The sequence below is a fragment of the Cynoglossus semilaevis genome, chromosome 18, assembly GCF_000523025.1.
Source record: "Cynoglossus semilaevis isolate Cse_v1.0 chromosome 18, Cse_v1.0, whole genome shotgun sequence".
In the NCBI taxonomy this organism is placed as follows: domain Eukaryota; kingdom Metazoa; phylum Chordata; class Actinopteri; order Pleuronectiformes; family Cynoglossidae; genus Cynoglossus; species Cynoglossus semilaevis.
The window spans coordinates 1,235,618-1,262,292 of record NC_024324.1 but is presented as its reverse complement, the minus strand read 5'-3'; the positions used below and the strand labels follow the sequence as shown (position 1 = coordinate 1,262,292).

Genomic DNA, 26,675 nt, shown 5'->3' with positions numbered 1-26,675 from the left:
TGTTTTGGGTGATTTTTGAAATATTCATAAAAAATACTTTTTGGACTTTAAAACACAAAATATTCACTTGGCAGCATGTTTTAGGACCTAATCTTGCATTTTAAGGCATTTCGGGGACTTTTTATTTTTTTGGATTTTTTCACGATGGTAAGGCTATAGTAAGGCGTGTTTTGGGTGTTTTTTGAAATATTCATAAAAAATACTTTTTGGAGTTTAAAACACAAAATAATCACTTGGCAGCATGTTTTAGGACCTAATCTTGCATTTTAGTGCATTTCGGGGACTTTTTATTTTTTTGGATTTTTTCACGATGGTAAGGCTATAGTAAGGCGTGTTTTGGGTGATTTTTGAAATATTCATAAAAAATACTTTTTGGAGTTTAAAACACAAAATAATCACTTGGCAGCATGTTTTAGGACCTAATCTTGCATTTTAGTGCATTTCGGGGACTTTTTATTTTTTGAGATTTTTTCACGATGGTAAGGCTATAGTAAGGCGCGTTTTGGGTGATTTTTTAAATATTCATAAAAAATACTTTTTGGAGTTTAAAACACAAAATAATCACATGGGAGCATGTTTTAGGACCTAATCTTGCATTTTAGTGCATTTCGGGGACTTTTTATTTTTTTGGATTTTTTCACGATGGTAAGGCTATAGTAAGGCGTGTTTTGGGTGTTTTTTGAAATATTCATAAAAAATACTTTTTGGAGTTTAAAACACAAAATAATTACTTGGCAGCATGTTTTAGGACCTAATCTTGCATTTTAGTGCATTTCGGGGACTTTTTATTTTTTGAGATTTTTTCACGATGGTAAGGCTATAGTAAGGCGTGTTTTGGGTGATTTTTGAAATATTCATATAAAATACTTTTTAGAGTTTTAAATATAAAATAATCACCTGGCAGCATGTTTTAGGACCTAATCTTGCATTTTAAGGCATTTCGGGGACTTTGTATTTTTTTGGGACGATCGAACAGTGACGTTCTCCCGCGAGAGGCAGCGTGAACTGGAACAGGTTGGGGGAGACCCCGGTAGAATATCGCGAGAACACGTGAGGCACAGTGATTGGCGCCGCGGAACAAAACGGAACTTTAATCTCGCGATATTACAAGCTGAGCGACAGGTCGGTGACGTGTAAACGATAATCAGAAATGACAAATGATTAAGATAAAAAAAACCCAAAATATTATCGATACATGTTAAGTTACTTTTAGGAAGAAAAAAAGGCAGATGTTCCTGGTTTCTTTCAGCCAATTGAATAATTATCACGTGACCTAAACGATATTGAATTGCAGCTATAAAGGCTCCATTAATGAAGCTAATTCTGTTACCACGGTGATGCCGTGACCTTTGACCTCCGCCTGTTAACTATGACATTAAGATAAAAAAAAAAACCCACAAGAGTCTGAAGAAACACAAGAGTCAAGCAGCTCTTTTTAAAAAGATTATATATTACAGAAACAGGAATTTTATTTAAAAAATTACTTACACACAATTTTTAAAATATTATTTGTTCTTTTTTTTTTTCAGCACCATAATGTTTGTGTCGTTTGGTTTGTGATGTGGAGACGCTGATGTAAACAGAACAAAGACAGACGTGGAGGTCGTTCTTCATCATAACAAACACAGATTTTCATCACTTTGTACCAATATTTATATTAAATTCAGTGGTGGGTGAACACCCCCCCCCCCCCCCCGCTCTGCTCCTCCGTGCTGTGGTTTGACAGAGACTCTTGTAAAGACACCAAACAGTCACTTGAACCAGTAAACAGTACCAAAGACAGGCACGGAACCGACGAGTCACCGTTTAATTAGAACAGAGGCAAAAAGAAGAACCTGGAACGACAACAGCACAGTTTTATAAAAGAAAAAAAGAAAATCTAAAGACGAAGTTACACAGAACCTCTGGTTCGGACCGGACGTGAACAGAACCCCAGCTGACCCTCACGTGACCTTTAGCCTCAGCTGCTGGAAATAAATACAAAAGAAGGAAACCACCTTTGACGCAGGTCTGTCCAGCAGGGGGCGCTGAAGCACCATTTGAGTCTGGACACACAGGTGTGTGTGTGTGTGTGTGTGTGTGTGGATTTGTCGTTTGTGTTTTCAATAAATACATTAGAAAATCACTATTTCTGTACAAATGTTAGCTAACGCACATTCACCCCGAGAGAAAGACTAAAGATGATAAAAACAGCCGGTTAGGGCGAAAGGACTTTGGCATAATTAGCACCGTGTCACACGTGTTTTTGGTAAAGCGTTCACTTTATTCACCGCTGCAGGAAGACGTTGACAATTAATCCCAGATTAAATATTGAATAAAAAAAAACAACACGGAGGGGCCGGGGGGGGGGGGGGGTGAGGAGGAGGTCCTGTCCCACCACGGACTAACAAAGAGGAGGACGTTCTGTCGGAGAACAACAGTATCAGGTTTGGTCGATAAAAAGAATGGCTTTTAAATCCACTGGTTCACGCTCACATGTCTTCACACTGCGACAGGATTGGTCAGAACTTAACGACTGATCGTCCAACTAAAAAAACAAACAAACGAACATCTGAACTCTGGTAAAGCACCACCAGAAAGATCCAGCAGAGGGCGCTGTAATCAAGACTGATAACTGGTTAAGTCGTTAGCGAAGAGAAGACGGTGACAGGATGTTGTCTTTGCTGTGAATCGTTGGTGTGAATCTTTGGTGTGAATCTTTGGTGTGAATCGTGGGTGTGAATCGTTGGTGTGAATCTTTGGTGTGAATCGTGGGTGTGAATCGTTGGTGTGAATCTTTGGTGTGGATCGTTGGTGTGAAGCTTTGGTGTGAATCTTTGGTGTGAATCGTGGGTGTGAATCGTTGGTGTGAATCGTGGGTGTGAATCGTTGGTGTGAATCGTGGGTGTGAATCGTTGGTGTGAATCGTGGGTGTGAATCGTTGGTGTGAATCGTGGGTGTGAATCGTTGGTGTGAATCGTGGGTGTGAATCGTTGGTGTGAATCTTTGGTGTGGATCGTTGGTGTGAAGCTTTGGTGTGAATCTTTGGTGTGAATCGTGGGTGTGAATCGTTGGTGTGAATCTGGAGCTAACGCTGAAGCAGACACTTCACTGTCAATGAAGGAAACCGAGAATTCCGACGTGGGTCACGGCCCCACGTCACAAACCTGTCTGACCCAAGTGAAGAGCGACAACGCCACCTACTGTCCAGAATATCTTTAAGGTTTTTTTTTTTTTTCATGACTAAATTCCACTGCTGTGTTTGTCGTCAGTCACGTCAACGTCGAGGGAGAAAAGGTTTTGTGTTTGTCCTGACGTTCACCTCCTGCCACCAACTGAGGGAGAGACAAACAGCTGCAGGAGGAGGAGGAGGAGGTGGAGGAGGAGGAGGAGGTGGAGGAGGAGGAGGAGGCGGAGGAGGAGGAGGAGGCGGAGGAGGAGGAGGAGGAGGTGGAGGAGGAGGAGGAGGTGGAGGAGGAGGAGGAGGTGGAGGAGGAGGAGGAGGCGGAGGAGGAGGAGGAGGTGGAGGAGGAGGAGGAGGTGGAGGAGGAGGAGGAGGCGGAGGAGGAGGAGGAGGTGGAGGAGGAGGAGGAGGTGGAGGAGGAGGAGGAGGTGATGTGGGAGGTCCGTCTGTGAAGAAAACCCTGGGCTGATCCTGGAGAACGTTCTCCTGTGGGTTCTCCTCCTCTTTGATCAGACTGTTGTCTGACGTCCACGACTGTTGGCAGGAAGTCGCTGTTTCTCCAAGTGTGTGTGTGTGTGTGTGTGTGTGTGTTGTCATTTACAAGATAATTTACAAATTACCAGACATGTTTGTTTATGTGTGTTATATATGTGTGTGTGTGTGTGTGTCTAAGTGCAGGTGTGTGTGTGTGTGTGTGTGTGTTCAGCCTTGGAAACAGACAGGTCCCACATCAAATCCAAACTGTTGGTTGTTCTCCCCAAAGTCTGACACCTTGATGTCCAGCAGGGGGAGGTGTTCCACCTGCGGCGTGTTGATCTGCAGGACCGTCCTGTCAAAGCCCTTGCGATACTGAAGGGGGGGGGGGGGGGGGGGGTCAGAAATATATCTATAAATATATCTATAAATATATGTAAATGTATTTTTGTCAGACTGTTTGACTGTGTGTGTGGGCTACAGCCCATAGACCACATACTGTGGACCACACCCTGGACTGAGACCCTGTTCGTGTGTGTGTGTGTGTGTGTGGACTCACAGAGCAGCCGTCGACCAAGGCCTTGATGTAGGGGTTGGTCTCGTAGCTCAGCTCCTCCTCGTTGGCCCCCCGCAGGTGCAGCGCCCGCTGGTACCTGTCCTGGGAGCTCTGGTCGGACCAGGCCACGGAGCGGTGGCAGTGGTACGTGACGGTCTGCTGGGCCTGGACGCTGAGGAGCCGCAGGAAGCCCAGCTGGACCACGCCCACCGCCTCACCGTTAGAGTCCATGTAGGAGAACTGAGAGGGAGCAGCAGGGTCAGGAGGAGGAGGTCAAAGGTCATACAGGCGCCACACTGCTGTGGACCAGATGGTACTCACCTTGGTACCAGTGTTAAACTGACTGTACCAGGATCCTGGCGTCTCCTTGTCCCAGGAGCTCATCTTCACCTGCCATCAGAGAAGAAACTTTTAGTTTTTTGAATTCATCACCTCCTCCTCCTCCTCCTCCTCCTCCTCCTCCTGCTGCTGCGCCTCCTGGTGTGGGACTGACCGTGCTGACGCTCCTGCTGGGATACAGACAGGTCTCGGCTCCATTCGTGAAGTTACAGAAGACCTTGAAGGAATCTCTGGAGCAGCCCTGGTTGGGGTCGATCCAGTACTCTCCTGCAGAGGGCGACAGTGAGACAGAACAAGATGAAGGAAGTGACCTGAGTTTTTAACCCCCTCCTCCCCCCGTCTGTCCCCGTACCGTCTCTGAGGTGGGGCTGGCTGAGGTGCAGGTCCTGGCAGGTCCGGGCTGGACTGTCCTGCGTCCCCAGGGGGAACCGCATGCCCTCGATCTCCTGGCGTAGGGAGTTGAGGGAGCCGTAGATCTCCTCCAGGCCTTCACTGTCCATCTGGAACTCCGCACCGGTGGCGTCCGACGCCGGCATGTCGGGGTCGGACTCTGGGAGCAGCTGGCTGGCGTCGATGGAGCGTTTGGACTTGGGGCTCCTCTGGATGGGCAGGGGCTGGATGACCTCACCTGGTGGACCCTGGGAGACAAGTCCACGTCAGCAGTCTGGGTCTGACACCTGGTATTTGTTTTAATAAAGATACAGTTTTGGACCAAATCACTCACAGGAGGTCCAGGAGGTCCTTGAACTCCCTTTTCTCCCTTGGGTCCAGAACCTCCCTAAACATCAGCCAAAGAAGGAGAGAGTTAGGAGAGAGAGGAGTGACAGAGAACACGATTGGCCGATGACATGACCTGACGACTTCACTCACAGATGCTCCCTTGACTCCTTTGATACCTTGAGGACCCTGGAAAAGACAGGAGACACCCGTCAGTGTTTGAGACCAGAACAGAAAGGAGAGTCCAAGAAGTTCAAAACACTTACGGGCAGACCAGGAGGACCAGCGGGACCTAAAGGTCCACTTCCTCCGGGCATTCCCTGTCAAAAACAAAGGAGACGTGAGAGTCCGTCCAGAGGACTGAGGAACCATGTTCATCCACCAGGGGGCAGCACAGACTTACTGGTTCTCCCTTGGGTCCAGATGATCCCTGAGGCCCAGACAGTCCGCGGTCTCCCTTCTCCCCCTGCTCTCCCGGGGGTCCGATCAGACCGAGGAGACCAGGATGTCCTTTCTCTCCCTTGGCACCGGGGTCTCCACGCAGACCTGGCAAACCAGGAGGTCCCTGCAGGAGGAGGTGAAAGTAGAAGAGGAGGACGTTAAAAAGAGGAGGCGTGGAGCTCAGACAGGGCAAGAACAAACCGGTTCTGGTCTCTCACCAGGGGTCCGGGTGGTCCCTTCTGTCCAGCGGGTCCTGGAGATCCTCCTGCACCCTGAGACAGAGACAGAGACAGAGACGGGTCAACATCATGTCCTCCAGTCTCCTCATTCACAAGACAGGAAAAAAGACAAAGGTTCTGCTGACCACTGGTCCTGGGAGTCCCCTCAGACCTTCGGTCCCTGATTTTCCTGGTGTACCCTGGGGGCCAACGGGGCCGGTCTTTCCTGGAGGACCAACGGCTCCTGAGTCTCCCTTGGTCCCCTTCTCCCCCTGACGTCCCTCTGCTCCTCTGGTTCCGGCCGGACCCTGAGAATCAGAACAGGACATGAGACCATGTGGACCTGATCTGAGGGACGACTGGTTCCCACGGACCGGAGACCTTACCCTCTTCCCTGGAGGTCCAGGAGGTCCGTTCTCTCCAGGAGGTCCGGGTGTGCCCTGTGGACAGAGAGGGAGGAGGTGAGGAGGTGAGGAGGAGCAGCCACTCCCCCACCTGTGTGTGTGTGTGTGTGAACTCACAGCTTCTCCTGCTTCTCCATCTTCTCCTCGCTCGCCCTTGGCTCCGTCCTGACCCTGAGAGGAAACAGTTCAGAGATTGAAGGAGGTCCAGGTCCAGGACCAGGCCCAGACTGGACCTGGACCTGGACCTGGACCTCCTTCACACAGACCTTCACCACCAGGAGCGCTCTTCATCAAGGATGAAGTTAATCTGAGAGACTAGAACATGAACAGTACTCACTCTGGGACCCAGCTCCCCAGGAGGACCAGGATCACCAGGGAACCCAACAGGACCCTGAGGTTCAGAGGACAGACAGAAGCTAAATGTTAGCCCAAACTATAATTAAACGTTAGCATTCAGGAAGCTAAACGTTAGCATCAAAGAAACACATCAGGTTTTATTCAGCAGAAGAAAAAAACTTTAGCTAAATTTCCTCCTACAAAGTGGAACCTAATTCAACCAGCGTCCAATCAGTGATCAGTCTCCGGTCCTACCGGGTTTCCTTTGGGTCCATCGTCTCCAGGTCGTCCTCGTCCTCCGGCAGGTCCAGCAGTTCCAGGTTGTCCCGCCTCTCCTTTCTCTCCACGTTCTCCACGAGGTCCCTGGATGAAGGGGGACATGTGTTAAACACAAGGGGGCGCCACTGAGCCATCAGTGATTGTTGTGGGGGGGGGTTCTCAGAGACACACTGACCTTCTTTCCAGGCTCTCCAAGAATTCCAGGCGGTCCAGCTTCACCAGATTCTCCCTGCACAAAATGAACCGTTAGTAGAACCAAAGGTTTGGACCAAGAACCGGGAAAACCTTAAAGTTCACACCTTCTCTCCAAGAGGTCCAGGATTACCAATGCCTCCAGGAGGACCTTGAGTTCCCTGGAAAAGTCCAACAAAGACACGGAGTTATTTCTGTAAAAATGTAACGGTCCTTGAATGTCACACAGACAGGCCTCAGGTCAGAGGTCAAACCAAGGTCAGGCTAAAAACCTACATCAGCACCGTTGGGTCCAGCAGGTCCACGAGGGCCTGGAGGTCCTGGAGGGCCCTGGAAAATGACAAAGATCATGTTCTGAGTGTTCTTCAGGACGTTCTCCATGACTGAGCAGCAGAACAGGAACTCACCAGAGGTCCAACGTCTCCCGTCTCCCCCTTCTCACCAGACGGTCCTGGAAGACCCTGCAGGACAAATGTGATAGCTTAGCACGTTAGCACGTTAGCAGGTTAGCAGGTTAGCAGGAGGAGTAGTCTCTGTTCGCGTCTGAAGTACCGATGACGACATCAGTGACTGCGACTGAGCCAAAATCTGAGGATTTCTCTCTGGAGTTTGGAGCGAGAGACTAAACCCAGCCCAGAATCCTGACCCAGACCGGACTCGTGGTTCTCACCTGAAGTCCGATGGGTCCTGGAGCTCCAGGGAACCCTCTGGTTCCTTCGTCACCTTTGGCTCCAAACGGTCCCTGCTGACCTCTGGGTCCAAGTTCTCCATCAGCACCCTGCAGCAGCATCAGGACGTTAGGAACAAGTACAACCTCATGACCTACAGACTGTCCAAGGTCAAAGGTCAGACTTACAGCAGGACCAGGCTGACCCACAGGACCCATGGACCCAGGTGGACCGGGAGGACCCTAGGGAAGACAGAGAAGCAGTCAGAACCTGCCAGAGGAGGTGTGATGGACCTTCAGGACCACGTTCTCACACTCACGTGTTCTCCTTTGGCTCCTTTGGCACCTTTCTGACCCGGTTCTCCGACCTCGCCCTGAAATCACAGAACATCAGGTCAGAGCAGAGCGTAAACAGAGAAGAACATCGCTGTGGTTGGTGTGTCACTGGCCTTGTCTCCGTCCTCCCCTGGTACCCCAGCTGATCCAGCTGGACCAGGGAGACCCACAGGACCCTGCACACCATCCCGACCTGCTGGGCCGATCGGACCTTTCTCGCCCTTCACAGGAGAAACACACACACATACACACACATACACACACACAGGGCTTAGAAACGGACAGACAGTCACGTGACCTTCTCTGAGTTTCTAGAACACTCACAGGAACTCCCTTCTCCCCAGCTGGTCCAGGAGGTCCCTGGGGTCCAGGTCTGCCCGGAGGTCCAACAGGTCCAGCAGTTCCAGACTGTCCCCTCTCACCTGGAGAACCCTGGACACAGACAGCAGCACCAGGTGAACAACAAGAACAACAACCGTCTGAGAGTGAAGTGTTCTGACACCTACAGCAGGTCCAGGAGGTCCAGCAGGTCCTTCACTGCCCTTCAGTCCTCCACCGCCCTGGAACACAGAGAGCAGGAGTCACTAATCTGTCTAAGGCCCAAGTATCTGGTCCAGAGAAGTCCTGGTCCAGAGAAGTCCTGGTCCAGAGAAGTCTCCTGTCTCTCACTCACCGGCGTTCCAGGAAGTCCTCTCTCTCCAGGGAAACCTCTCAGACCTGCAGGACCGTCTTTGCCTGGGCCTCCTGGAGGTCCAGGGTCTCCCTTAGTTCCTTCCTTTCCTGACGGTCCAGAAAGCCCCTGCTCTCCAGGTGGTCCTGGGGGTCCGGGATGGCCACGCTCTCCCATGGGGCCGGTCTCTCCTGATGGACCCTGGGAGGACGGAGGAAGGAAACAGGAAGTGGAGCGGCGTAAGGAAGGAGGACAGTGAAGGGAACGTTGTGAGGACGTGAGGAGACGGAGACACTCACCTGAGGTCCGACCACTCCAGGAGGACCAGGTGGACCCACTTTACCTTGGAAACCCTGGAACAGATAAAGTTCAGTTCAGCCCATAGTTGACCTCATGACCTCATGACCTCAGGTCTACGGCCCGGGGTTCTCCTCAGGTTCCAGTCCAGTCATGGGAACCACCGCAGAACTTCCTGTGTGGAGGATCCCGCCTGATTGGTCAAACACTGACTGTAAATAAGAAATGGACGGAACAGGAAGGACGGTCCAGTCCTTGTTCCTTCACGTTCTCTCAGCGATGGTCAGCGGGTGAGAACCTTGTTCTTCTGGAGGTTCTCAGAGGAAACGGAACCAGATGAGGGACCATCTGGTCTGGACCTCTGCCTGGTGAGGTCTTCAGGTCGCTCTGGGAGTCGACCCTGGAACCTGCTGCAGGGTCTCGTCGAACGATTGGTCCAGGTGAACAAACCTGGTTCTGATTGGACCAGGTCCCCGACACCTGAGGTTTACAGAACACACAGAACCCATCGGTCCCTGGACTGGTACTCACCACTTCTCCTCTCTGTCCTGGGTGTCCAGGAAGTCCGTCCTTCCCTGGAGGTCCCTGTGAAATGAACCAGGATTTAATCAGTGACCCACAGTCCAGTCTGTGACCAGGTGGTGACCGAGCGCCTACTTACAGGTGGTCCTTTAGGTCCTGGGAAACCGTTGGCTCCCTGAGGTCCAGGCAGACCCTGGAGACGAGACCATGGGACACATGTCAGAATATATTTGAAGACGGGACTCAGAGGACAGGCGTCCGTCAACCGTGAGGACAGGCGTCCATCAACCGTCAGGACAGACGTCCGTCAACCATCAGAACAGACGTCCATCAACCGTCAGGACAGACGTCCGTCAACCATCAGAACAGACGTCCATCAACCGTCAGGACAGACGTCCATCAACCGTAAAAACAGGCGTCCGTCAACCGTCAGGACAGGCGTCCGTCAACCGTCAGGACAGGCGTCCGTCAACCGTGAGGACAGGCGTCCGTCAACCGTCAGGACAATCAACAAAGACATTATCAATCGGTTCTGACTCCAGGAGTCACTGATTTATTTAACACCTGGACATGTGGACACACGTGGGTCGGGGTACTCCTGCAGTACTTACCCTCTCCCCTGGGGGGCCATGAGGACCATCGCTGCCTGACGTGCCCTGACAGAGAGACAAACACTCGGTGAACGAAGGCTCCACAAACTCACAAAGATTAAAAACACCGAGGGGAAGCTGAGTGTGCTCAAACCTTGGCTCCTGATTTCCCAGTGGCTCCTCTTGGTCCTCTCTGACCTCTGGGTCCCTGAAGGTGACAGAGAGAGAGACAGGAAGTGACTGTGGAGTTCAACCGACAACCTAACGCTCTGAGTAAATCTGAGTAGAGATCCTGTGATCCAGTGAAACCGTACCGTTGGTCCTCTCTGTCCTCTGGGTCCTGCTTTCCCGCCCAAACCCTGAGAGAAACATATTTGTAGATTCAACCTCTTGAAATGAACAGAGAAAAGAACAAAATCTACAAAGAAAAAACAAAGGTTCTGCAGTAGAACCCAGGACTTACTCTGGTTCCCTTCTCGCCGTTTGCACCTGGGAATCCAGGGAATCCAAGAGATCCCTGAAAAACAGATCAAACTCATCAGCATCTGTTTGAGAGGAGGGTGATCCAACATCTGGTGCGAGGACAAGAACTAGAACTACGACGGGCGGCGGAGGACTTACCTTTGGTCCTTGTCTTCCAGGATAACCAGGAAGTCCTGGAACTCCAAGTTTACCCTGGAATCAGGTGAGAATGTCAATCATCTGTGACATCGACCAATCAGAGCGAAGCTGAAGGTTTGACGTCAGATCGAGTGTTTGTCGACACTTCATCTCACCTTCTCTCCGACTAATCCGAGGGGTCCGACTTCACCAGGGGGTCCGACGCGGCCCTTTGGCCCCTCTGGACCGTCCTCTCCTCTGGGTCCTGGAACTCCGATCTCACCCTGTCAGTGTAGAAACAGACCACAGTGAGGGGAGGTGTAAGTCAGCAGGACTCAGAGGGTGAGTGGGGGGGGAGCGGGGGGGGGTCTGTCTCACCCTCTCTCCTTTGACTCCAAAATCTCCTTTTATTCCAGGGAAACCGTCTTCTCCCTACGAACACGGACAACAGTGGACGTCAGGACCAGGACCAGGACCAGGACACTTCCTGTTACGTGTGTGTGTGTGTGTGTGTGTGTGTGTGCGTCACCTTCTCTCCCTTGTGACCCTTCAGACCACGGATTCCTTGAGCTCCCTGTGATCAGAGCAGAGTCAATCAACAATAATCAGCTGGACGACCACTCACCAACCAATCAGATTCACTCTTTAACGCACCTTGATGCCCCGAGGGCCGGGATAGCCGATAGGTCCCTGGGGGCCGTTTGGACCCTGGAGGGGGCGAGGGAGGCGGGGTGAATAAAGTGAGTGAGAGACCTGGACTCAGACTCAGGTTTTAGATGTAAAGTATGAAGCAGTCGGTCAGAAAGGTCAGTCAGAAAGTCCTCAGACGGACGTTAGCTTCAACAGTTAGCAGCAGGTGGAGGTTGGTGAAACCTCCGTAGATCAGTCAGAGTTTTAAAAAGTGCCGTGTCATCGTTCATCAGTCGACAGATGTCAGCGACGTTCCCAGAAGGAAAGACAGGCGACAACAACAGGTGACTCACCTGGTTTCCTTTGGTACCAGCAGGACCCTCCTTACCTGGGTGACCCTGACGGGGGGGAGGACAATTAGACACGCACACACACACACACACACACGCACACAGAGTGATGAACAAACGTACAGGAGGGCCGTCAGCTCCAGGCATTCCCGGCAGACCTGGTTTTCCAGTCGGTCCCTGGTGGACAAGGAGACACAGTCAGTGGACATGATGAAATGTCAGAAAAAAAAAAGAAAAAAGAAGCAGTATCTCCTTCTGTCCACTGGGTGGTGCTGTTGTCCAGTGTTTATTCAGTGTCCTGAGGTGACCTCTGTGTTTGTGTATGAACTGATCCAGGGTCAGATCAAAGTTTGGATCAAAATCTTTTAACTCTAAAAACACGGAGTAAATAAAGACCAGTGTCCAAATGAAGACTGAAGTCGCCTCCTGCTGGTGGTCCTGGTGGTCTTACCTTCTCTCCTGGAGGTCCCAGGGCTCCCTGAGGTCCTGGCATTCCCTGTGGAACACATACAAGTATTCATTCATTGCTAACCTTTAGCCACTCTCGTGCTAACGACACCACAGACAGAACAGAGGAGCTACAGGAAGAAGAGGCATTTTTATTTTTTAGAATGGTTTTTGGTTTTTTTTTTTGCTGACACCATGGTCTGTAGCACTGGTACACAGTCCTGAGGTAGCATGTAGCATTATGATAACTGTACTAACATTCAGTTACAGTTTAGCTTCTTCCTGGTAGCTATTGTAACTAGCATTTAGCTGTAGCTACTGTAGCTCTGGCTAACTTTTAGTCACACTGTCGTCTGTTGTGATACAACTTTTAGCAGAGAGAGTCAAAAAGTCACATATTTTTAAATGTATTTTAAAAGTATTTCCGTCACAGCCATAAAATATTTCTTTTTTACTCTGAATATTAAACTAAATGTGTGGATTTTTAAACAAGACGATAATTAGAAATTATAATTATATAATATAATAAGTCTCTGAAGAAAAACTTAAATCTACAGAAATGCAGCTAAGATTCATCCGAGTGACAGATGCCGTCATCAACAGAGCCACATCTGGGCCGCCAGCCATAGGTTCCAAACCCATGTGATACATCAACAACGCCTTTGATGTCCAGTCCAGTTGAACAGGGTCCACGCAGGTTTTGCAGTAATTAATTAATTCATAAATTGTCAACATTTTTAGGGGTCACTGGAAGATGGTGTCTGACCTGGGTTCCTGGAGTCCCCTGCTGGCCTGGAGGACCAGGTTCTCCTTGAGGACCCTGATGAGATAAAGAGGAGAGAATGAATGAACTCCTGAAGGTTGACTGAAATCTGACCATCATTAGAGCTCGGTCCACACTGACCAGGTTTCCTTTAGGTCCCTGCGGCCCGTCGTTTCCACGCACACCCTTAAAGAAACAGGAAAAAAAAAAAAAACAATGTTGAAAAATGTTAATGTTTTGTTTAAATCGATCACTTAAGGCTGCTGTGATACAGGACATCACATCTGACATCAACGTCTGTGATTCTGAGCAAATAGTTCCAGTTTGTAGCAGTTTGTTAGCATGTCTTTCAGCATATGCTAATTATTTGACCGGATGTTTAGCCATGACCGCTGTGTCTGTACATGTGGACGTTAGCAGAGTCAAAAGAACACAGTGGACACCAGGGACAGAGGACACCCTGCTGGTGTCTTCAGGGACAACAGGCACAGACTGAACAGTCGTTAGCTTCATGTACTCACAGGAGGTCCAGAGATTCCAGGAGGACCTTTAGGTCCAAGCAAACCACGAGGTCCCTGCACACACACACACACACACACACACAGAGGAATCAGTCATTTAATTGTGATCACATGATCACACTTGGTCAAAGAGGTGTCAAAGGTCACAGTTTTCCTCCAGTTGAAGGACACGTCTCTGGACCGAGGACAGTCTGGACTCAAACCTTTGGTTGTTTACAGTGGATGACCTTTGACTCGACCTTTTTTGTAGCGTCTACTCTACTTTGAGTGACAGGTAGAAAAGGCCCAACAAGAGGAGGAGGAAATGAAACCAGGTGACGAAGAAAACACTCACTGGTTCACCTGGCAGACCCCGGGGTCCAATGTCTCCGTCGTCTCCCTGAGGACAGCAAACAAACATGTCAGTGACCTTAAGATGTTAGACAGCAGGTGGCGACCAAGAGTTCTAAGAACTAATCATAAAGTATGGAGCCTTGTGTCTGTGTTGGTGTGACGGCTTCAGGGTCCTCAGGGTCAGGGTCGTCAGGGTCAGGGTCAGGGTCAGGGTCCTCAGGGTTAGGGTCCTCAGGGTCAGGGTGCTCAGCTAACGTTGATCATTATGGTTTGTTTGACTTTGTTATTAATCAGTTCTGTGCAGGTCTCCTCACCCTCTCTCCGTCCTCTCCCTGGGATCCTGGTGGTCCCATGGGTCCGGAGTCGCCCTGAGGAGACAAAGGTTCACAGTGGTCTTCAGTACCCTGACTCTGCTCTGTCTGATGAAGATGTAATGTTTCCATGACGACACCAGGACGTCCACTCACTCACCCTATGTCCCTTGTCACCGGGCAGACCAGGCAGGCCATCGAAACCACGGTCACCCTGAGAGAGAGAGAAGGAGAGACGGGTGAGAGGAGACTCTTCAGAAGAGCTGCTGCTCAAACAGAAGCTCTTTTTTACCAACACAAAACCAACTTCCTGAGCTCACCTTGACTCCAGACTCTCCAGGCATTCCTCTGGCTCCGTCTGCTCCAGCACGACCCTGTCAGGAGAGGAGCAGGAGGACCAGGAAACAGAGAGAGAAAACAAACAAAAAACAAACATTTAGATTGTTTAAAAATAATGACTGAAAGATGAACACTTTAGTCACAGATCGCCCTCTTGTGGATTATTTAAATACTCACTCTTCTTCCTGATTTGCCGGGAGGTCCCATCAAACCCTGGGGTCCTCTGGGGCCCTGAGAAAATATGAGGTGTTTAAATGACAAATACAAAATACATTTACATTTACTGCACAAATATAAATATATATATAATTGATATATTTGAAGTTTCTGCTGTTTTCACCTGAGGACCAGGGTCTCCACTCTCTCCTTTCAGACCTGGACTTCCATGACCTCCCTGGAAACCAAACCATCATGTCATCATCATATATTACACTCTAACTAACCAACCAATTAACCAACTATTATCCAATTAGATTGTTCCTTAAACAGACAAATTAAACAACTCGATTATCTTACTAGCTTAATGGCTATATAGCAAACTGCTAGGCTAAAATGAGCTAAAGGATGAAATGAATTAGCTAGCTAACTAACCAGCTTGATTTTCTTTTAGGCTTAGCAAGCTAGCTAGCTGATGTAATCTCTGTAAAACGCAGGCGTAGCTAGCGGGCTAGCTAGAATTACAGTCTAGAATACCAGGTGAGCTCAGGTAACATACCAGAGGTCCAGGACGTCCAGTGTATCCCATTGGTCCAGGAGGACCCTTCAGCGCCATCTACAGAGACGGGGAAAGAAAAGACAAATCTTCTTCATCAGTGGTCACGGAGGAACATCTTCATGACTCTGAATGTGTGAGGACTGACCCTGGCCTGAGACAATATGGCCGCCGCCTGAGCTTCCTGTGCAGAGACCACCGGACCTTTGTCTCCCCCACCCTGACCGAAGCGGAACTGTCAGGAGAAGAAGAGGAGGAGGAGGAGGAGGAGGATTAAGAAAGTTCTGATGAACAAGAGCCTCCAAGGCTGGGCCTCAAACTGTTCTACACCTGATTAATTCACGACTCACAGGCAACATGACTGAAGTTCCTGGAGGTCCAGGGACGCCGTCAGCTCCTGGAAGACCCGGTTTTCCAGACGCTCCCTGAGGATGGAGACAGGAAGTTGTTTGTTGATCGTGTTGTTGTTGTTGTTTTTTTAAATATTCCATCCAATGACCTGAGAGAACAACCCAGACGTGAACCACTCACCCTCTCACCAGGGTCTCCAACAGAGCCCGGGGGTCCAGAGGAGCCGGGGGGGCCGGAGGGACCCTGCACCAGAGGAGACGCGTTTTTAGAATGTTCTGAACATTTCTACTGATGTTGGTTTATAATGAATGTTTTTTTAACCTAACTTTATTATTAATTATATTATAGATTATTTTTATACGTTAAAAAGACACAAAGATAGAAAAGATTAAAGCTGATAGAGACGCGTTAGTTATAATTATACTAACGATGACGACAAGAGAAGGTTTGGATCAACATCTACTCACAGCAGGTCCCTCTGGGCCTGGAGGTCCTTCAATCAGCATTCCCTGGAAAGACAACGCCACCTTCAGTTTATCAACAGTTCTAATTCAAGTGACACTCAGCTCATGTTCTGATGTGACTCACAGGCTCCAGGACGGCAGGTTCTCCCTTCTCTCCTTTCTGCCCCCTGATGGCAGCCTGAGGGAGACAGAGGTGGGGGTGACAACAGGGTGAGGTCAGCGTTGGTGCAGCGGCAAAAACAAAACAACAAACAATTAATGAAAAAAAAAAAACAAAAAACCCCATTGTTTTCAGTTCAGTTCCTTCTCCAGACTCTGGTCCTCAGAGAACCTTCTCGTCTCAGCAGGTCCAACACCAGATCAGCTCTAAGATAAGTGGTATCTGCGTGGATGCCATTTATCTCCTACCTACTGTCCAGGATGAGGCCCGTGTGGGCCTGATGCCTGTGACTCTGCCTCTGATGAAGCAGCGCCCCCTTCAGTCTGGACTCCTCAACACCTGGAACAGGATCGGTCTTTGACCCTGATTCAAACACTGACTCTGTGGCGTTGTAGTCTCTGGACATGTCCGCCTGTCTCTGACTGTTCCTCCCTACCATTGGACCATTCTTTAACGGGGGGTCAAAGGTCACATTCCTAATCTGATTAATCACAGAGTGACTGCAGATTAATCTCCGTTTATCATGAATAATCACGATTACCTTTTCTACACATCACTGGAATGGAAGGTGAAATGGCAGCTAGAGGGCAGTGTTTCTCACCTGCTTTTATTTGTGACTGATCCAAACGGAATGAAAACAGTCAATATATCAATACAGAAGAATAAATAAAAAAATGTAGAAAAAGTTTCTTTCTGAAATTCAGTTCAGTTCATTCAGTCAGACCGTCAGTCGTAGACTGCTCTGACACAGGCTGGGGCCGCTGACCAGAGGTTGAAGCACCCACAGACACATGCTGGGAGGTGATGATGGGACAAGTGTTTAGTTTGCTGACGATTTTACTACGAATAAATTGTTGTTTTTTAAACTGCCTAACCCTGATAATTGACACGTGAACTTTAGACACGTCCAGCTTCCTTTGTCAGCTGTGTTTTTTGTTTTGTTTTTTATCACAGAACTACGTTGTTTCTTCACATTGGTCAACCACACGCTTCTAGAAACATCTCAAGTCAACGTGGTTGAAAATCTTTTTTTTTTTCTTTTGCTGCTGAAGCAAAAACAACTTACGCCTCCCTCATCTGTCACAGCAGACAGGGCGGGGCCCATGTGGGCGTCGCTCCCTCCGGTCTCCACTAGAGGCTCACTGTAGTCCCTGTAGGAATAGTCGTATTCCTTCAGGCCCACGTCTCCTGTCACGTACTCCTCAGTGAAGAGCTCCTCGCCTGCACCACCTGCCTTGGTGGCGTCTACCTCCTCTCCCACCAACACTGGCTCCACCTGTGGCTGGTGGTGGTGTTACAGGCACAGCACCAGGGCGGGAGGGATCAGGAGGAGGAAACAGGAAAGAAGGAATGAAGGAAGAAAGGAGGACAGGACAGGAAGTACAGGGCAGATGTGTGAGGTCAGAGAGAGGAGGGGCATATATGGACAGGAGTGAGTCTTACCTTAAAAAAAAAACATCAGGAAAAATAATAAAACATTGACAACGACCTCCTCACCCCCCCACTACGACTGCAGTACCCCCCCCCCGTTTTTATCCAAAGCCGTTAGAAAATGTGTTTTCTTCTGGGAATCGAACCCAGGACTCTCTGCTCTTTGTTTGAAGGCTGGCGTGCTAACCGCTACGGTGTGGAACCATCGATGGTTTAGTTCCAGCCGTTATTGATCCGTCCAATCAGGTTCTGAGTTGATCTACAACTACGACACCCTTCAGTCAAACTAGCTGCTACATGCTACGATTAACAGGACTTACCTGGACTGAACCGGAGGGAACCGGACTGAACCGGACCGGACCAGACCGGACTGGACCGGACCATGTGTGCAGATGGACAGACTTTTATCAGTTTGGTTTTGTTTGTTTGTTTGCTTTTTTTTACACTACCTGCAGATGAGTTTCAACTGGACAGCAGTGGCTCCCAGGAACCACCAGATGTCAGTAATGAGCAACAGAACGGACTGTTCTACTCTGTCAGAGTCGGCGACCGACGTTAAAAAGTTCACATCAAAAATTCAACAAGCCGGTCTTCCTGTGGTGAAGACTGGAACCTTGATGTGGTCTGTAGACCGACCGGGGTCTGGTCATGTGATATCAGTGCCAACCAATCAGTGATGTGTGGTTAGAGCGGTGAGAAGACTAGGGTTACTTGGTTAGACTACAGAGACTGGGCTCACCGCCACTTCCTGTGACCCGCGCACCTCGTCTTTGTGGTTTACCTGCTCAGGAATGTCCTCCTGTCCAATCACCTCACCGTCTGGCACGGGGAGCGTCTCCTCATAGAAATAGTCAGTCTCTGTAGCGGTGTGGCCAGCCTCGCTTTGTTCAGTGTCTACGTCCTGATTGGTCAAAGTGGACAGGAAGTGGGGAGAGGCGGGGAGGAAATAAGCAGATTTGATTGGAAGAGGGTGATTAGTTTCAAAATCTGCTTATTGGTGAGTTAAAAAGAAGAAAAAATAAATCAGTACAAAAAAATAAAAAAACAAAAACTGCGGCAGCTGTGGGACCAGCGCCCTGCAGTTTTAGAGTCATGTTTAGAAAAGAGACGTCAGCTCCTCCAGACTATAAATCTTACCCACATTCTCATGGAAGATTTAGGAAGTTTGGAGATAACTCTGCTGACATTTCTTTCCTGGAACTTTATTTTGGACAATTTCTTCTGAAATCTTGAGGTCATAGACTTTATACAGGAAATGGTTGGCGCCACCTGGTGGTTGGAGTGAAACCCTTGACGTGGATTTAAGGACCATAAAAGACCTCAGAGGGGGTTGGACCTCACTGAGGTTTCATGTCAAATGATCTTCTTCACCCAATCACATTTCAGGTCCATTTCCTGTTGATAAAGTCTATGGTCCAGAATAACCCGGGGGTGAAAACGACTGTGGGCGGAGCCTCTATCATCCACTGAAGGTGAAAACATCAGGATGAAGATGATGAAGACGATGTTTTCAGGATGTCTAGTTTCACCCACCAACAAAAAAAAACAAACCTTCAGCCTCACAGAACCTCCGTCTCTTCATGACAACAACAACAACAGCTCTTCCACCAGCAGGTGTCGCTGCACAGTTCAGCTGTGATGAAGGTCTGGAGGTTCTCTGAGGACGTTCTTTTCAACAACACAGGCTCAGAACAGAAGGAGAACACAGAGGAGGAGAGAGTGGACCAGAGGAGGTGGAGGTGCAGGTGGAGGTGCAGGTGGAGGTGCAGGTGGAGGTGCAGGTGTGGTGCGTGTGTTGGTGCTGCTGTTCTCTCAGCTCGGACTAAACCATGCTCATTCACTGGACTGAACTTTGAGCCTCAGATTTGAAGATCCAGTTTCAGCAGCAGAAGCGACAGTGAAACTCAACAGCGAGCCATGCGTCACGGTGTAGGACAGGGCGCGGTCAGGGCGTGACCACACATTAACAGAAGAAACAGGGTCCAGATTGGTATGAACCGGTATTCATGCTGAAGACCAGACTGTCCACCAGGGGGCGGGGGCATCACCTTCACGTAAATGTCAGAAAAAGTAGCTATAATAGCTGTAGTAGCTAAAGGTTAGCCGAGAGAACAGACGTCGACGATCTGACGGCTAGCCTTCAGTTACATCTTGGCTAACGTTCTCCTGGTTGACCTTTAGCGATCTGTCGACTCATTTTTAGCTAACCTTTGGGCAAAAAAAAGTATTGTTTCAAATTAGTGTATATTGTGATTTTTCTTTTTAGCAGATTTCTTAAATAGTTCCCGGGGTTGTTAGCATTTTATTTTTGGCTATCTTTAAGGAATTTCTTTACTAGCTTTTTACAACATTTTACTGTCTTTCGATTTTGACGTCCATTTTGACTACTTTGCGTTGACTTCCTGTCTCTGTGTGTCACTTCCTGCTGGTATAGAACCACACTTCCTGTCATGTTCGTCCAAACAGATGAAACCCAGCAGGAGAGGTTCTGGTCAAAAGGTGGACAGGTCTGGACCCCAGATGAGACTGTAGGGACATACTGTTCAAGTCTGGACCCCGTCCTGAGTCCTGCTGCAGTACCTGTTGGTAACCACTGGTGACTTTCTTGGCAGGGAAGGAGGTTCCACTCAGCGCAGTCTTGCCAAAAGGTGGGAATGGTCTGTGGTGGGATTTGATATCCAGGAACACCCTGGACTTGGTGGGTCTGGGTGGAGTGGGTCGGACAGTGACGGGGGTCGTGGCCTGCTTCTTTGACACGAAGACTTTGCTGGGCGTTGGTCTGACGGGGGCGACCTTGGCGACCTTGAGTGTGGCGGCCGCAGCCTTTGCCGTTTTGGTGGGCTGTGGTTTTGATGCCGTTGTGGCCTTGGGTGCTCTGGTGACGGAGGCTTTAGCTGCACCCACTTTGACAACTTTCTCCGTCTTTAATTTTTTAGTGGTTTCAGTTTTGCCAGCGCCGTTGCTAACGGCCTTCTTTTCTACCACAGTGTTAACCTTTCCACTGCCGTTAGCCTTGACTTTGACTTCTACCACAGTGTTAACCTTTCCACTGTTAGCCTTGACTTTGATGTTGACCTTCTTCTCAGCTGTAACTTTGCTGTTAGCCTTAGAGGCGACAGCTGCCGCTCCGTTAGCCTTCTTCTCTGCGGAGGATTTTCCGTTACCGTTGATTTTCTTACCACTGACCTTGGCTTGAGTCGTTGGTTTAGCTTCAGCTTTGCCATTTCCTGTAGCTTTTTTGTTGCCGTTGACAACACTGGTCTTCTTCTCAGCAGCTGTTTTGCCGTTGACACTCTTAGCTGGGGCAGCTGTGGTCTTGGGTTTAGCCCCCGCAGTGGGTCTGATCTTAGATAAGAAGGTCTCCACTGCTGCGGGTTTGGCCTTGGTCGGCTTAGCAGCGGAGGTCTTGGCCACTTTGGTGGGCAACGGGGGCTTGACGACTAGTTTATAAGGTCCGGTCTTGGCCGACTTGGCCAGGGTAGGTTTGGGTTTGACGGGGCTGGGTTTAGTTTGGGCTGGTTTTCCATTAGACGTCTTCTTCTTGAGTCCGCGATTGTCGTGGGTTGGTGTGTGGTTTAGTGTGATACGGTGAATATTGACAAAGAGAGAGAGAGAGAGAGAGAGGGTGGAGGAAGATGGGGGACACGTGGGCGGGTTAGGAGGGGGTGAGAGACACAGAGAAGGGATGGACAGAAAGACAAGAGTGCACGTTTTAGGAAACAGTGACATAAAGATGGCTAAGGCTTGGACGATTTACTGAGACTGTACAGGCATTACTGGATACAGCAGAGCATCAGCACCAACGTCAGTCACATGACTTCACAAACACTGGGCTCATGGTGAGAGTCAACCTGGAAAAGGTTCACGTTTTCTTCAGATCAGAACATTAGGAACATCGGTCTGCAGATCTCTCCAGTAATGCCATTCCCAAAACTAAAGAACCGCAGCTGGGGTTGGGCGGAGGCACTGAGGGCGGGGCTGCTCAGGTGAAGCTGCAGCTGAACTCTCACACACACACACACACACAGAAACACACTGCATTGATGCAGAGGGTGTGAGAGGGTGGGGGCTTCTGGTTAGTCATGCAACAGATAGAAGACAGGGGGCAGTATTTCAGTAGGTCAGTCTTAACTGGACCTCCAGGGGTGGGTAACGTCACGGACTTAGGATGAAACACACACATACACACACACACTCACACATCATGCTAACATAAGTATGAGGTTGGACCGGGGCTCAAACCCTGGACCTTCTGCATGCAGACAGGAGTGATGAGCCACTGCACCACAGCAGCAGCAGATTCACAGGTTTGTTTTATGACGTCCTTCACTGTTTTTTTTTTTTTAGTCCATTACTGTCTTTCAAACTGCCGTTGGTGGTGGAGACGGCGTGAGTGTCTGTGTAAGAACACAGCTGCACCTCCACCACCCTACAGCGCCCCCACCTGGCCACGTCTGAACACACAAACACATTTGACAACATGTAAATGACACTGACATAATCGCAGGGAGAAAAGGTGGATCCTGTGTGACGGAGGAGGAGGATTAAAAAAAAGAGGAGGTGATTAAACTGAGGGGGGGGGGGCGTGGGGGAGGAGACGGGGGGGAGGAGACGTGGGGGAGGAGACGTGGGGGAGGAGAGAGGAGGCCGTTCTGCTCTGGTCCAAACCAAAGATTTCACGTGGTCATTATTGGATAAAAATAAAAGAGTCAACAGTTGAAAACACATGAGGCGGCCTGGTCAGGAATCGAACCTCTCCCTCTCTCCCACACACCCAGCTTCTTGTTTTCCCTCCCTCTCTTTTTGCTCCTCCTTTACCTGCAGAGTGAGGAGGGGAGAAGGAGGGAACGCCTGTTGTCTCCTCATAACAACAGGGGAATTCATGGTCAACCTGCTCCTCATCAAAGTACTGAAGGAGGTGGAGCAACGGAGGAGGCGAGGGGGAGGAGGGAGGAAGGCGGGGAGGAGGAGCGGAGCATGAAAGATGGGAGGGAGGTGGGGGGAGAGGGAGGTTGACGGAGGAGAGGGAGGTTAAGCAGAGGATGGGGAGGGCAGGGGAGAGGAGGAGGAGGAGGAGGAGGAGGAGGAGAAAAGTAAGACATGTTGACAGAACAGGAGCGATGTTAGTTTTTCCCATTCATCAGAGGTCAGAGGTCAGAGGGTAAAATACTGCCACTTCAGGCCTTGGTCATAACGATGGTGTTGATCTACGTTTGTTGCCCCCCCCCCGCCCAGTTTTGCCCCTTTCGTCCACACACATCAGCTCTGACTCAGGGAAAAACAAAAAGTTCAGAAGTGGAAATGAATCAAACCTCAGTGATTTGTACTCATTCAGGAAGGAGTGGACGCACAGGTGTGTGTGTGTGTGTACGACGTGTGGCCTGACTGAAGTTCAGACGTCACTGTGGTCACAGAGCTCCTAACGTGTCACACACACACACACACACACACACACACACACACACACAGGCCAGTCTCAGTAAGCACAGAGGCTCCACCTTAAACCATCTCACTGCCAGTAGTTCCTGGTCTACAGCAGAAGACCCAATCAGACGTCTGATGTGTGATGATGTCACTGCTTGTTTCACCCTCTCTGTGTGTTCAACAACAACAACAACAACAACAGACCTACACTGATCTGAGCTGGAGTGAAGTGATGATGATGTCACCTGGAGACCTGAGCAGAGGTGAGGAGGACAGGGGACGAAGACAAACTGCTGCAGAGGACGAGGATGTGAGGAAGAGGAAGAGGAGGAGGAGAAGAAGAAGAAGAAGAAGAAGAAGAAGAGCAGCACTTTGATGACACGGTCAGGTCAGGTGACTGAGGTGAACAAACCAAACACTAACCCAGACACTAAGATTACCAGGAACTGTTTTAAGAACCTTTACACCAGTAGGTGGCGCCTGAGCACTAATGTCAGACTCTTCTCTGTCGTCTATCTGTCCCACAGGAAGTAGAAAAGTCCACTGACTTGGTTTAGGTTTGTCACTTCTTATATCACACACACACCTGCTGTCCCAGAGCTGCTATGAACTCTGGGACAGCAGGTTTATTCACACGCGGTGGCTGTCGGTGTCGTTGGTGTCACTCACAAATGTGTTGGGGTCCTGAGCCTGGGTCTGGGGCAGCGGGGAGTCACAGTCTGGGCTGTAGTGTTCACAGAAGTCGTAGGCCGCCTGAGGGTTGGAGGCGATCAGCAGCTGCTGGATGTCTCCCTGAGGACGGAGGTCAAGGATGGACCAGATCAGAGACGGTTCTGGAGACACGGTCAGGTCGGGCCGAGACGACCTGGACTCACCTGGAAAACCTCCTCATCGAGGAGTCGGGCTCCGAACACAGTGATGCCGTTGGTGTCGACCTCGGCCTTGTTGCCTCGGGGCAGGGGGCGGGTCATCTTCTTCTTGCAGTCCAGCAGCAGAGTCACGTTTTTCTTGGAAACGGAGAGAGCAATGCGATGCCACCTAGAGGGAGGCAAAGGAAGTGCATTAACAAAAACCAGATGACAAAACCCTGAACAGGAAGGTGTGTGTGTGTGTGACCCCAACAGTTCAACAGTGAACAAACAGGCTGTGTCTGGTTACTGACTTGCCGTCGGCCAGGTTGACGCCTTTGAACAGAGGGTAGTCCTCTGGGGCCGGTTTGCCGTTCTGGTCCTCGTACAGGAAGACAGGGGAGCGTCCCAGTTCAACGCCCAGCTGCTGGACGCCCTGCTCACTGTAGATGGAGAGGAGGAAGGCCTGCAGACCTGCGTGGGCCTTGACCAGAGCCATGACGGAGAAGTTCTCCGGGAAACGACCTGACGATGAAGGTGACAGAGACGTTAGCCCAGAATTAGCTACGACTTAGCATAAAGAACGTTGTTAGCTCAGCAGGTAACAGAACCTGCTGGTCCGACCTCAAACCTACAACAACAAACAGTTGAACTGAACTGTAGCCGCAGGAGGCGTCGCCATAGCAACAATTACCCAGAGGGAACTTTAGCTTCAGCTCTAGTTTGTCTCACTCAAAGATTTATGGAGAAAAAAACCCAAACGATCTCAGAGATTAAAGTGCAAAATACCAGCATGGATTTTAATGACTATGGAATATCAGCCTGTAATCCTGGAATTAGGAACACACACACACACACACACATACATACATAATAACAGGTGACGCTGCTGCAGAGTGAGCAGAGAAACCATACAAAATCTGTTCTTACTTTTCAGGATTTCTTCTGAAACCACATAAACACCACCTTCTCCACCCCCCTCCCCCCCCACTCCTGGGTGTCAGTGACTGAATCCTACACTTTTATTTGTTTGACTCTTCCCACACTGTTTAACTCGACTGCTGTAATTACACCTTACATCCAGCAGTCTGACACAGGAGCCACAATCCTGGATACACAGATAAACCAGACGGAACCCAGACAGAGACAGTAGAACCGCCCACTTAACGACCCTACACCTTAATGACGTCGTCATGGCCATAGACGTCACCAATATTATACAGAAGAAACAAAAACAATATAACGACTCGTTATATGTCGTAGATAACGAATGTAAAATTAACGTCGTCATTACTGAATCAACAAACCTGCGAATTCAACCACAGCTGCGACAAACTGGCCATAAAATAACATTAATAATAACTCGATAACATTATAATAATATTTAAAAGACTAAATAATTTTACTCACCAAAACTTCTAGTTATTTTTATATAATTATATTATTATTCTATACTATACTATACTCTAATCCGTTCGTTCTAACAACAATTCCTTTTCTATCGTCATCCATGCTAATGCTAACAGTCCAGACGTATTGAAGACGTTTCTTCTCTGACCATCCAATCAAATCACTCAAATCGCCTGTTTGGGTCTTGGTGTCCCAACTCTGATGTGATTGGTTAACGAAACAATCTCGTTGCCATTCGGTCACTAAAAGGCCACGGGGCACATTTCTCCCTAGCAACACACGAGGCTGAAATACGATTGGATAAAAACGCGGCTACGCACATAGCCTTATAACATATATATAAAACAAACAACCACTCGTTTTTCTTGTTTTGACTAAAGCTAACGTACATAGCATCGTTGTACGTTAGCTTGTACTGCTTTACCCTGTGTTTTACCGCCATATTTACCCTGAGAACCGCCACCAGGGCCGAGACTCACCTGAGAAGAGCTGTTTGGTGGGGGCAGAGATCTGGGCCTTCTTGCTGATGCGGTAAGCATGGTCAGGACTGCCGGAGCGGCGCGATGTGCAGAAGCCGGGGACTTTCTTTACACCCTCCGGCAGAGAGGGGACCTGCAGAGCCCGCAGCACGTCCACCGGGTCTGAGGGAGCAGAAGAAGAGTTAGCTCATTTAAATCTGATTGGCTGAGGCGGATCGTACTAATAAACTATGACATCTTTAACAACAACCAGTTTTTTTTTAACTTTTCTCTGAACTCCTGTTTCTGGACCAGTGACCCCTGGTGGTATTCGTTGTGAAGTGTTTATTGTTTCCTTTACCTTGAAGTCACCCCGAGCCACAGGGTTTAGGGGACAACAAACGGTCCCACACACACACACACACTGCACTATTTATGCTGACACAGCATTAATGTCACACACACACACACACACAGAGGTAAAAATAAAAGAGTCCAGTGGAGAGGGAAAGTGAGGAGAGGAAATCAGTTCCAGTTCTGGCCAACCTGGTTTTGCTGCAACATTAACTTAGAAAAACAACAGAAAACTTTAGAACCAGAGTTAGACTGAGTACACACACACACACACACACACACACACACAGCCAACCACGGGATAAATAAAGGTTTTATAATTAGACTAATTTGACTAAAGCCGTGGTTTGTTCATGAATTAAAGTTTATTTTTCTGCTGGTTTTTCCTGTATTTTACACCAAACCTTTTGGTGAAAAATAGAATATAATATTTCACCAACAGCCTCTGTGTTTGTGGGTGTTTTTTTTTTTAGATTGTTCTTAGTTTGAAGTCTTTGAAAAACCCTTTTCCATGACTTTAATCTGTTCACAGGAATGTTGGGAATGACGGAGGGGGGAGGAGGAGGGG

General features: G+C 49.1%; 1 protein-coding gene and 1 long non-coding RNA gene across 2 annotated transcripts in view; one reads left to right on the top strand and one right to left on the bottom strand.

The window, feature by feature from the left end:
* Positions 1-1,974, top strand: part of LOC103393871 (uncharacterized) — a 3,007-nt gene extending 1,033 nt beyond the window's left edge. The window contains exon 3 of the long non-coding RNA XR_523054.3: positions 1,530-1,974. This is a non-coding gene — a long non-coding RNA (uncharacterized LOC103393871). The remainder of the gene's footprint in view (positions 1-1,529) is intronic.
* A 1,873-nt stretch (positions 1,975-3,847) lies between these two features.
* The window catches only part of col11a2 (collagen, type XI, alpha 2), a 48,416-nt gene continuing 25,588 nt past the window's right edge, over positions 3,848-26,675 (bottom strand). The window contains exons 2-64 of the mRNA XM_025064990.1: positions 25,775-25,936; positions 24,200-24,410; positions 23,913-24,075; positions 23,707-23,829; positions 20,194-21,153; positions 18,395-18,514; positions 17,249-17,464; positions 16,147-16,200; positions 16,026-16,067; positions 15,739-15,801; positions 15,558-15,632; positions 15,356-15,442; positions 15,211-15,267; positions 14,836-14,889; positions 14,673-14,726; positions 14,477-14,530; positions 14,317-14,370; positions 14,160-14,213; positions 13,847-13,891; positions 13,513-13,566; positions 13,133-13,177; positions 12,995-13,048; positions 12,233-12,277; positions 11,905-11,958; positions 11,785-11,829; positions 11,456-11,509; positions 11,331-11,375; positions 11,180-11,233; positions 10,978-11,085; positions 10,823-10,876; positions 10,665-10,718; positions 10,516-10,560; positions 10,356-10,409; positions 10,223-10,267; positions 9,751-9,804; positions 9,621-9,674; positions 9,092-9,145; positions 8,796-8,993; positions 8,629-8,682; positions 8,447-8,554; positions 8,236-8,343; positions 8,107-8,160; positions 7,976-8,029; positions 7,790-7,897; positions 7,527-7,580; positions 7,396-7,449; positions 7,227-7,280; positions 7,103-7,156; positions 6,904-7,011; positions 6,650-6,703; positions 6,430-6,483; positions 6,295-6,348; positions 6,055-6,216; positions 5,909-5,962; positions 5,653-5,814; positions 5,516-5,569; positions 5,403-5,438; positions 5,257-5,310; positions 4,885-5,170; positions 4,687-4,799; positions 4,515-4,583; positions 4,197-4,433; positions 3,848-4,012 (exon numbers count right to left, since the gene is read on the bottom strand). Coding sequence (XP_024920758.1) covers positions 3,866-4,012; positions 4,197-4,433; positions 4,515-4,583; positions 4,687-4,799; positions 4,885-5,170; positions 5,257-5,310; positions 5,403-5,438; positions 5,516-5,569; positions 5,653-5,814; positions 5,909-5,962; positions 6,055-6,216; positions 6,295-6,348; positions 6,430-6,483; positions 6,650-6,703; positions 6,904-7,011; positions 7,103-7,156; positions 7,227-7,280; positions 7,396-7,449; positions 7,527-7,580; positions 7,790-7,897; positions 7,976-8,029; positions 8,107-8,160; positions 8,236-8,343; positions 8,447-8,554; positions 8,629-8,682; positions 8,796-8,993; positions 9,092-9,145; positions 9,621-9,674; positions 9,751-9,804; positions 10,223-10,267; positions 10,356-10,409; positions 10,516-10,560; positions 10,665-10,718; positions 10,823-10,876; positions 10,978-11,085; positions 11,180-11,233; positions 11,331-11,375; positions 11,456-11,509; positions 11,785-11,829; positions 11,905-11,958; positions 12,233-12,277; positions 12,995-13,048; positions 13,133-13,177; positions 13,513-13,566; positions 13,847-13,891; positions 14,160-14,213; positions 14,317-14,370; positions 14,477-14,530; positions 14,673-14,726; positions 14,836-14,889; positions 15,211-15,267; positions 15,356-15,442; positions 15,558-15,632; positions 15,739-15,801; positions 16,026-16,067; positions 16,147-16,200; positions 17,249-17,464; positions 18,395-18,514; positions 20,194-21,153; positions 23,707-23,829; positions 23,913-24,075; positions 24,200-24,410; positions 25,775-25,936 — 6,164 coding nt within the window. The 3' untranslated portion in view covers positions 3,848-3,865. The remainder of the gene's footprint in view (positions 4,013-4,196; positions 4,434-4,514; positions 4,584-4,686; positions 4,800-4,884; positions 5,171-5,256; positions 5,311-5,402; positions 5,439-5,515; positions 5,570-5,652; positions 5,815-5,908; positions 5,963-6,054; positions 6,217-6,294; positions 6,349-6,429; positions 6,484-6,649; positions 6,704-6,903; positions 7,012-7,102; positions 7,157-7,226; positions 7,281-7,395; positions 7,450-7,526; positions 7,581-7,789; positions 7,898-7,975; positions 8,030-8,106; positions 8,161-8,235; positions 8,344-8,446; positions 8,555-8,628; positions 8,683-8,795; positions 8,994-9,091; positions 9,146-9,620; positions 9,675-9,750; positions 9,805-10,222; positions 10,268-10,355; positions 10,410-10,515; positions 10,561-10,664; positions 10,719-10,822; positions 10,877-10,977; positions 11,086-11,179; positions 11,234-11,330; positions 11,376-11,455; positions 11,510-11,784; positions 11,830-11,904; positions 11,959-12,232; positions 12,278-12,994; positions 13,049-13,132; positions 13,178-13,512; positions 13,567-13,846; positions 13,892-14,159; positions 14,214-14,316; positions 14,371-14,476; positions 14,531-14,672; positions 14,727-14,835; positions 14,890-15,210; positions 15,268-15,355; positions 15,443-15,557; positions 15,633-15,738; positions 15,802-16,025; positions 16,068-16,146; positions 16,201-17,248; positions 17,465-18,394; positions 18,515-20,193; positions 21,154-23,706; positions 23,830-23,912; positions 24,076-24,199; positions 24,411-25,774; positions 25,937-26,675) is intronic.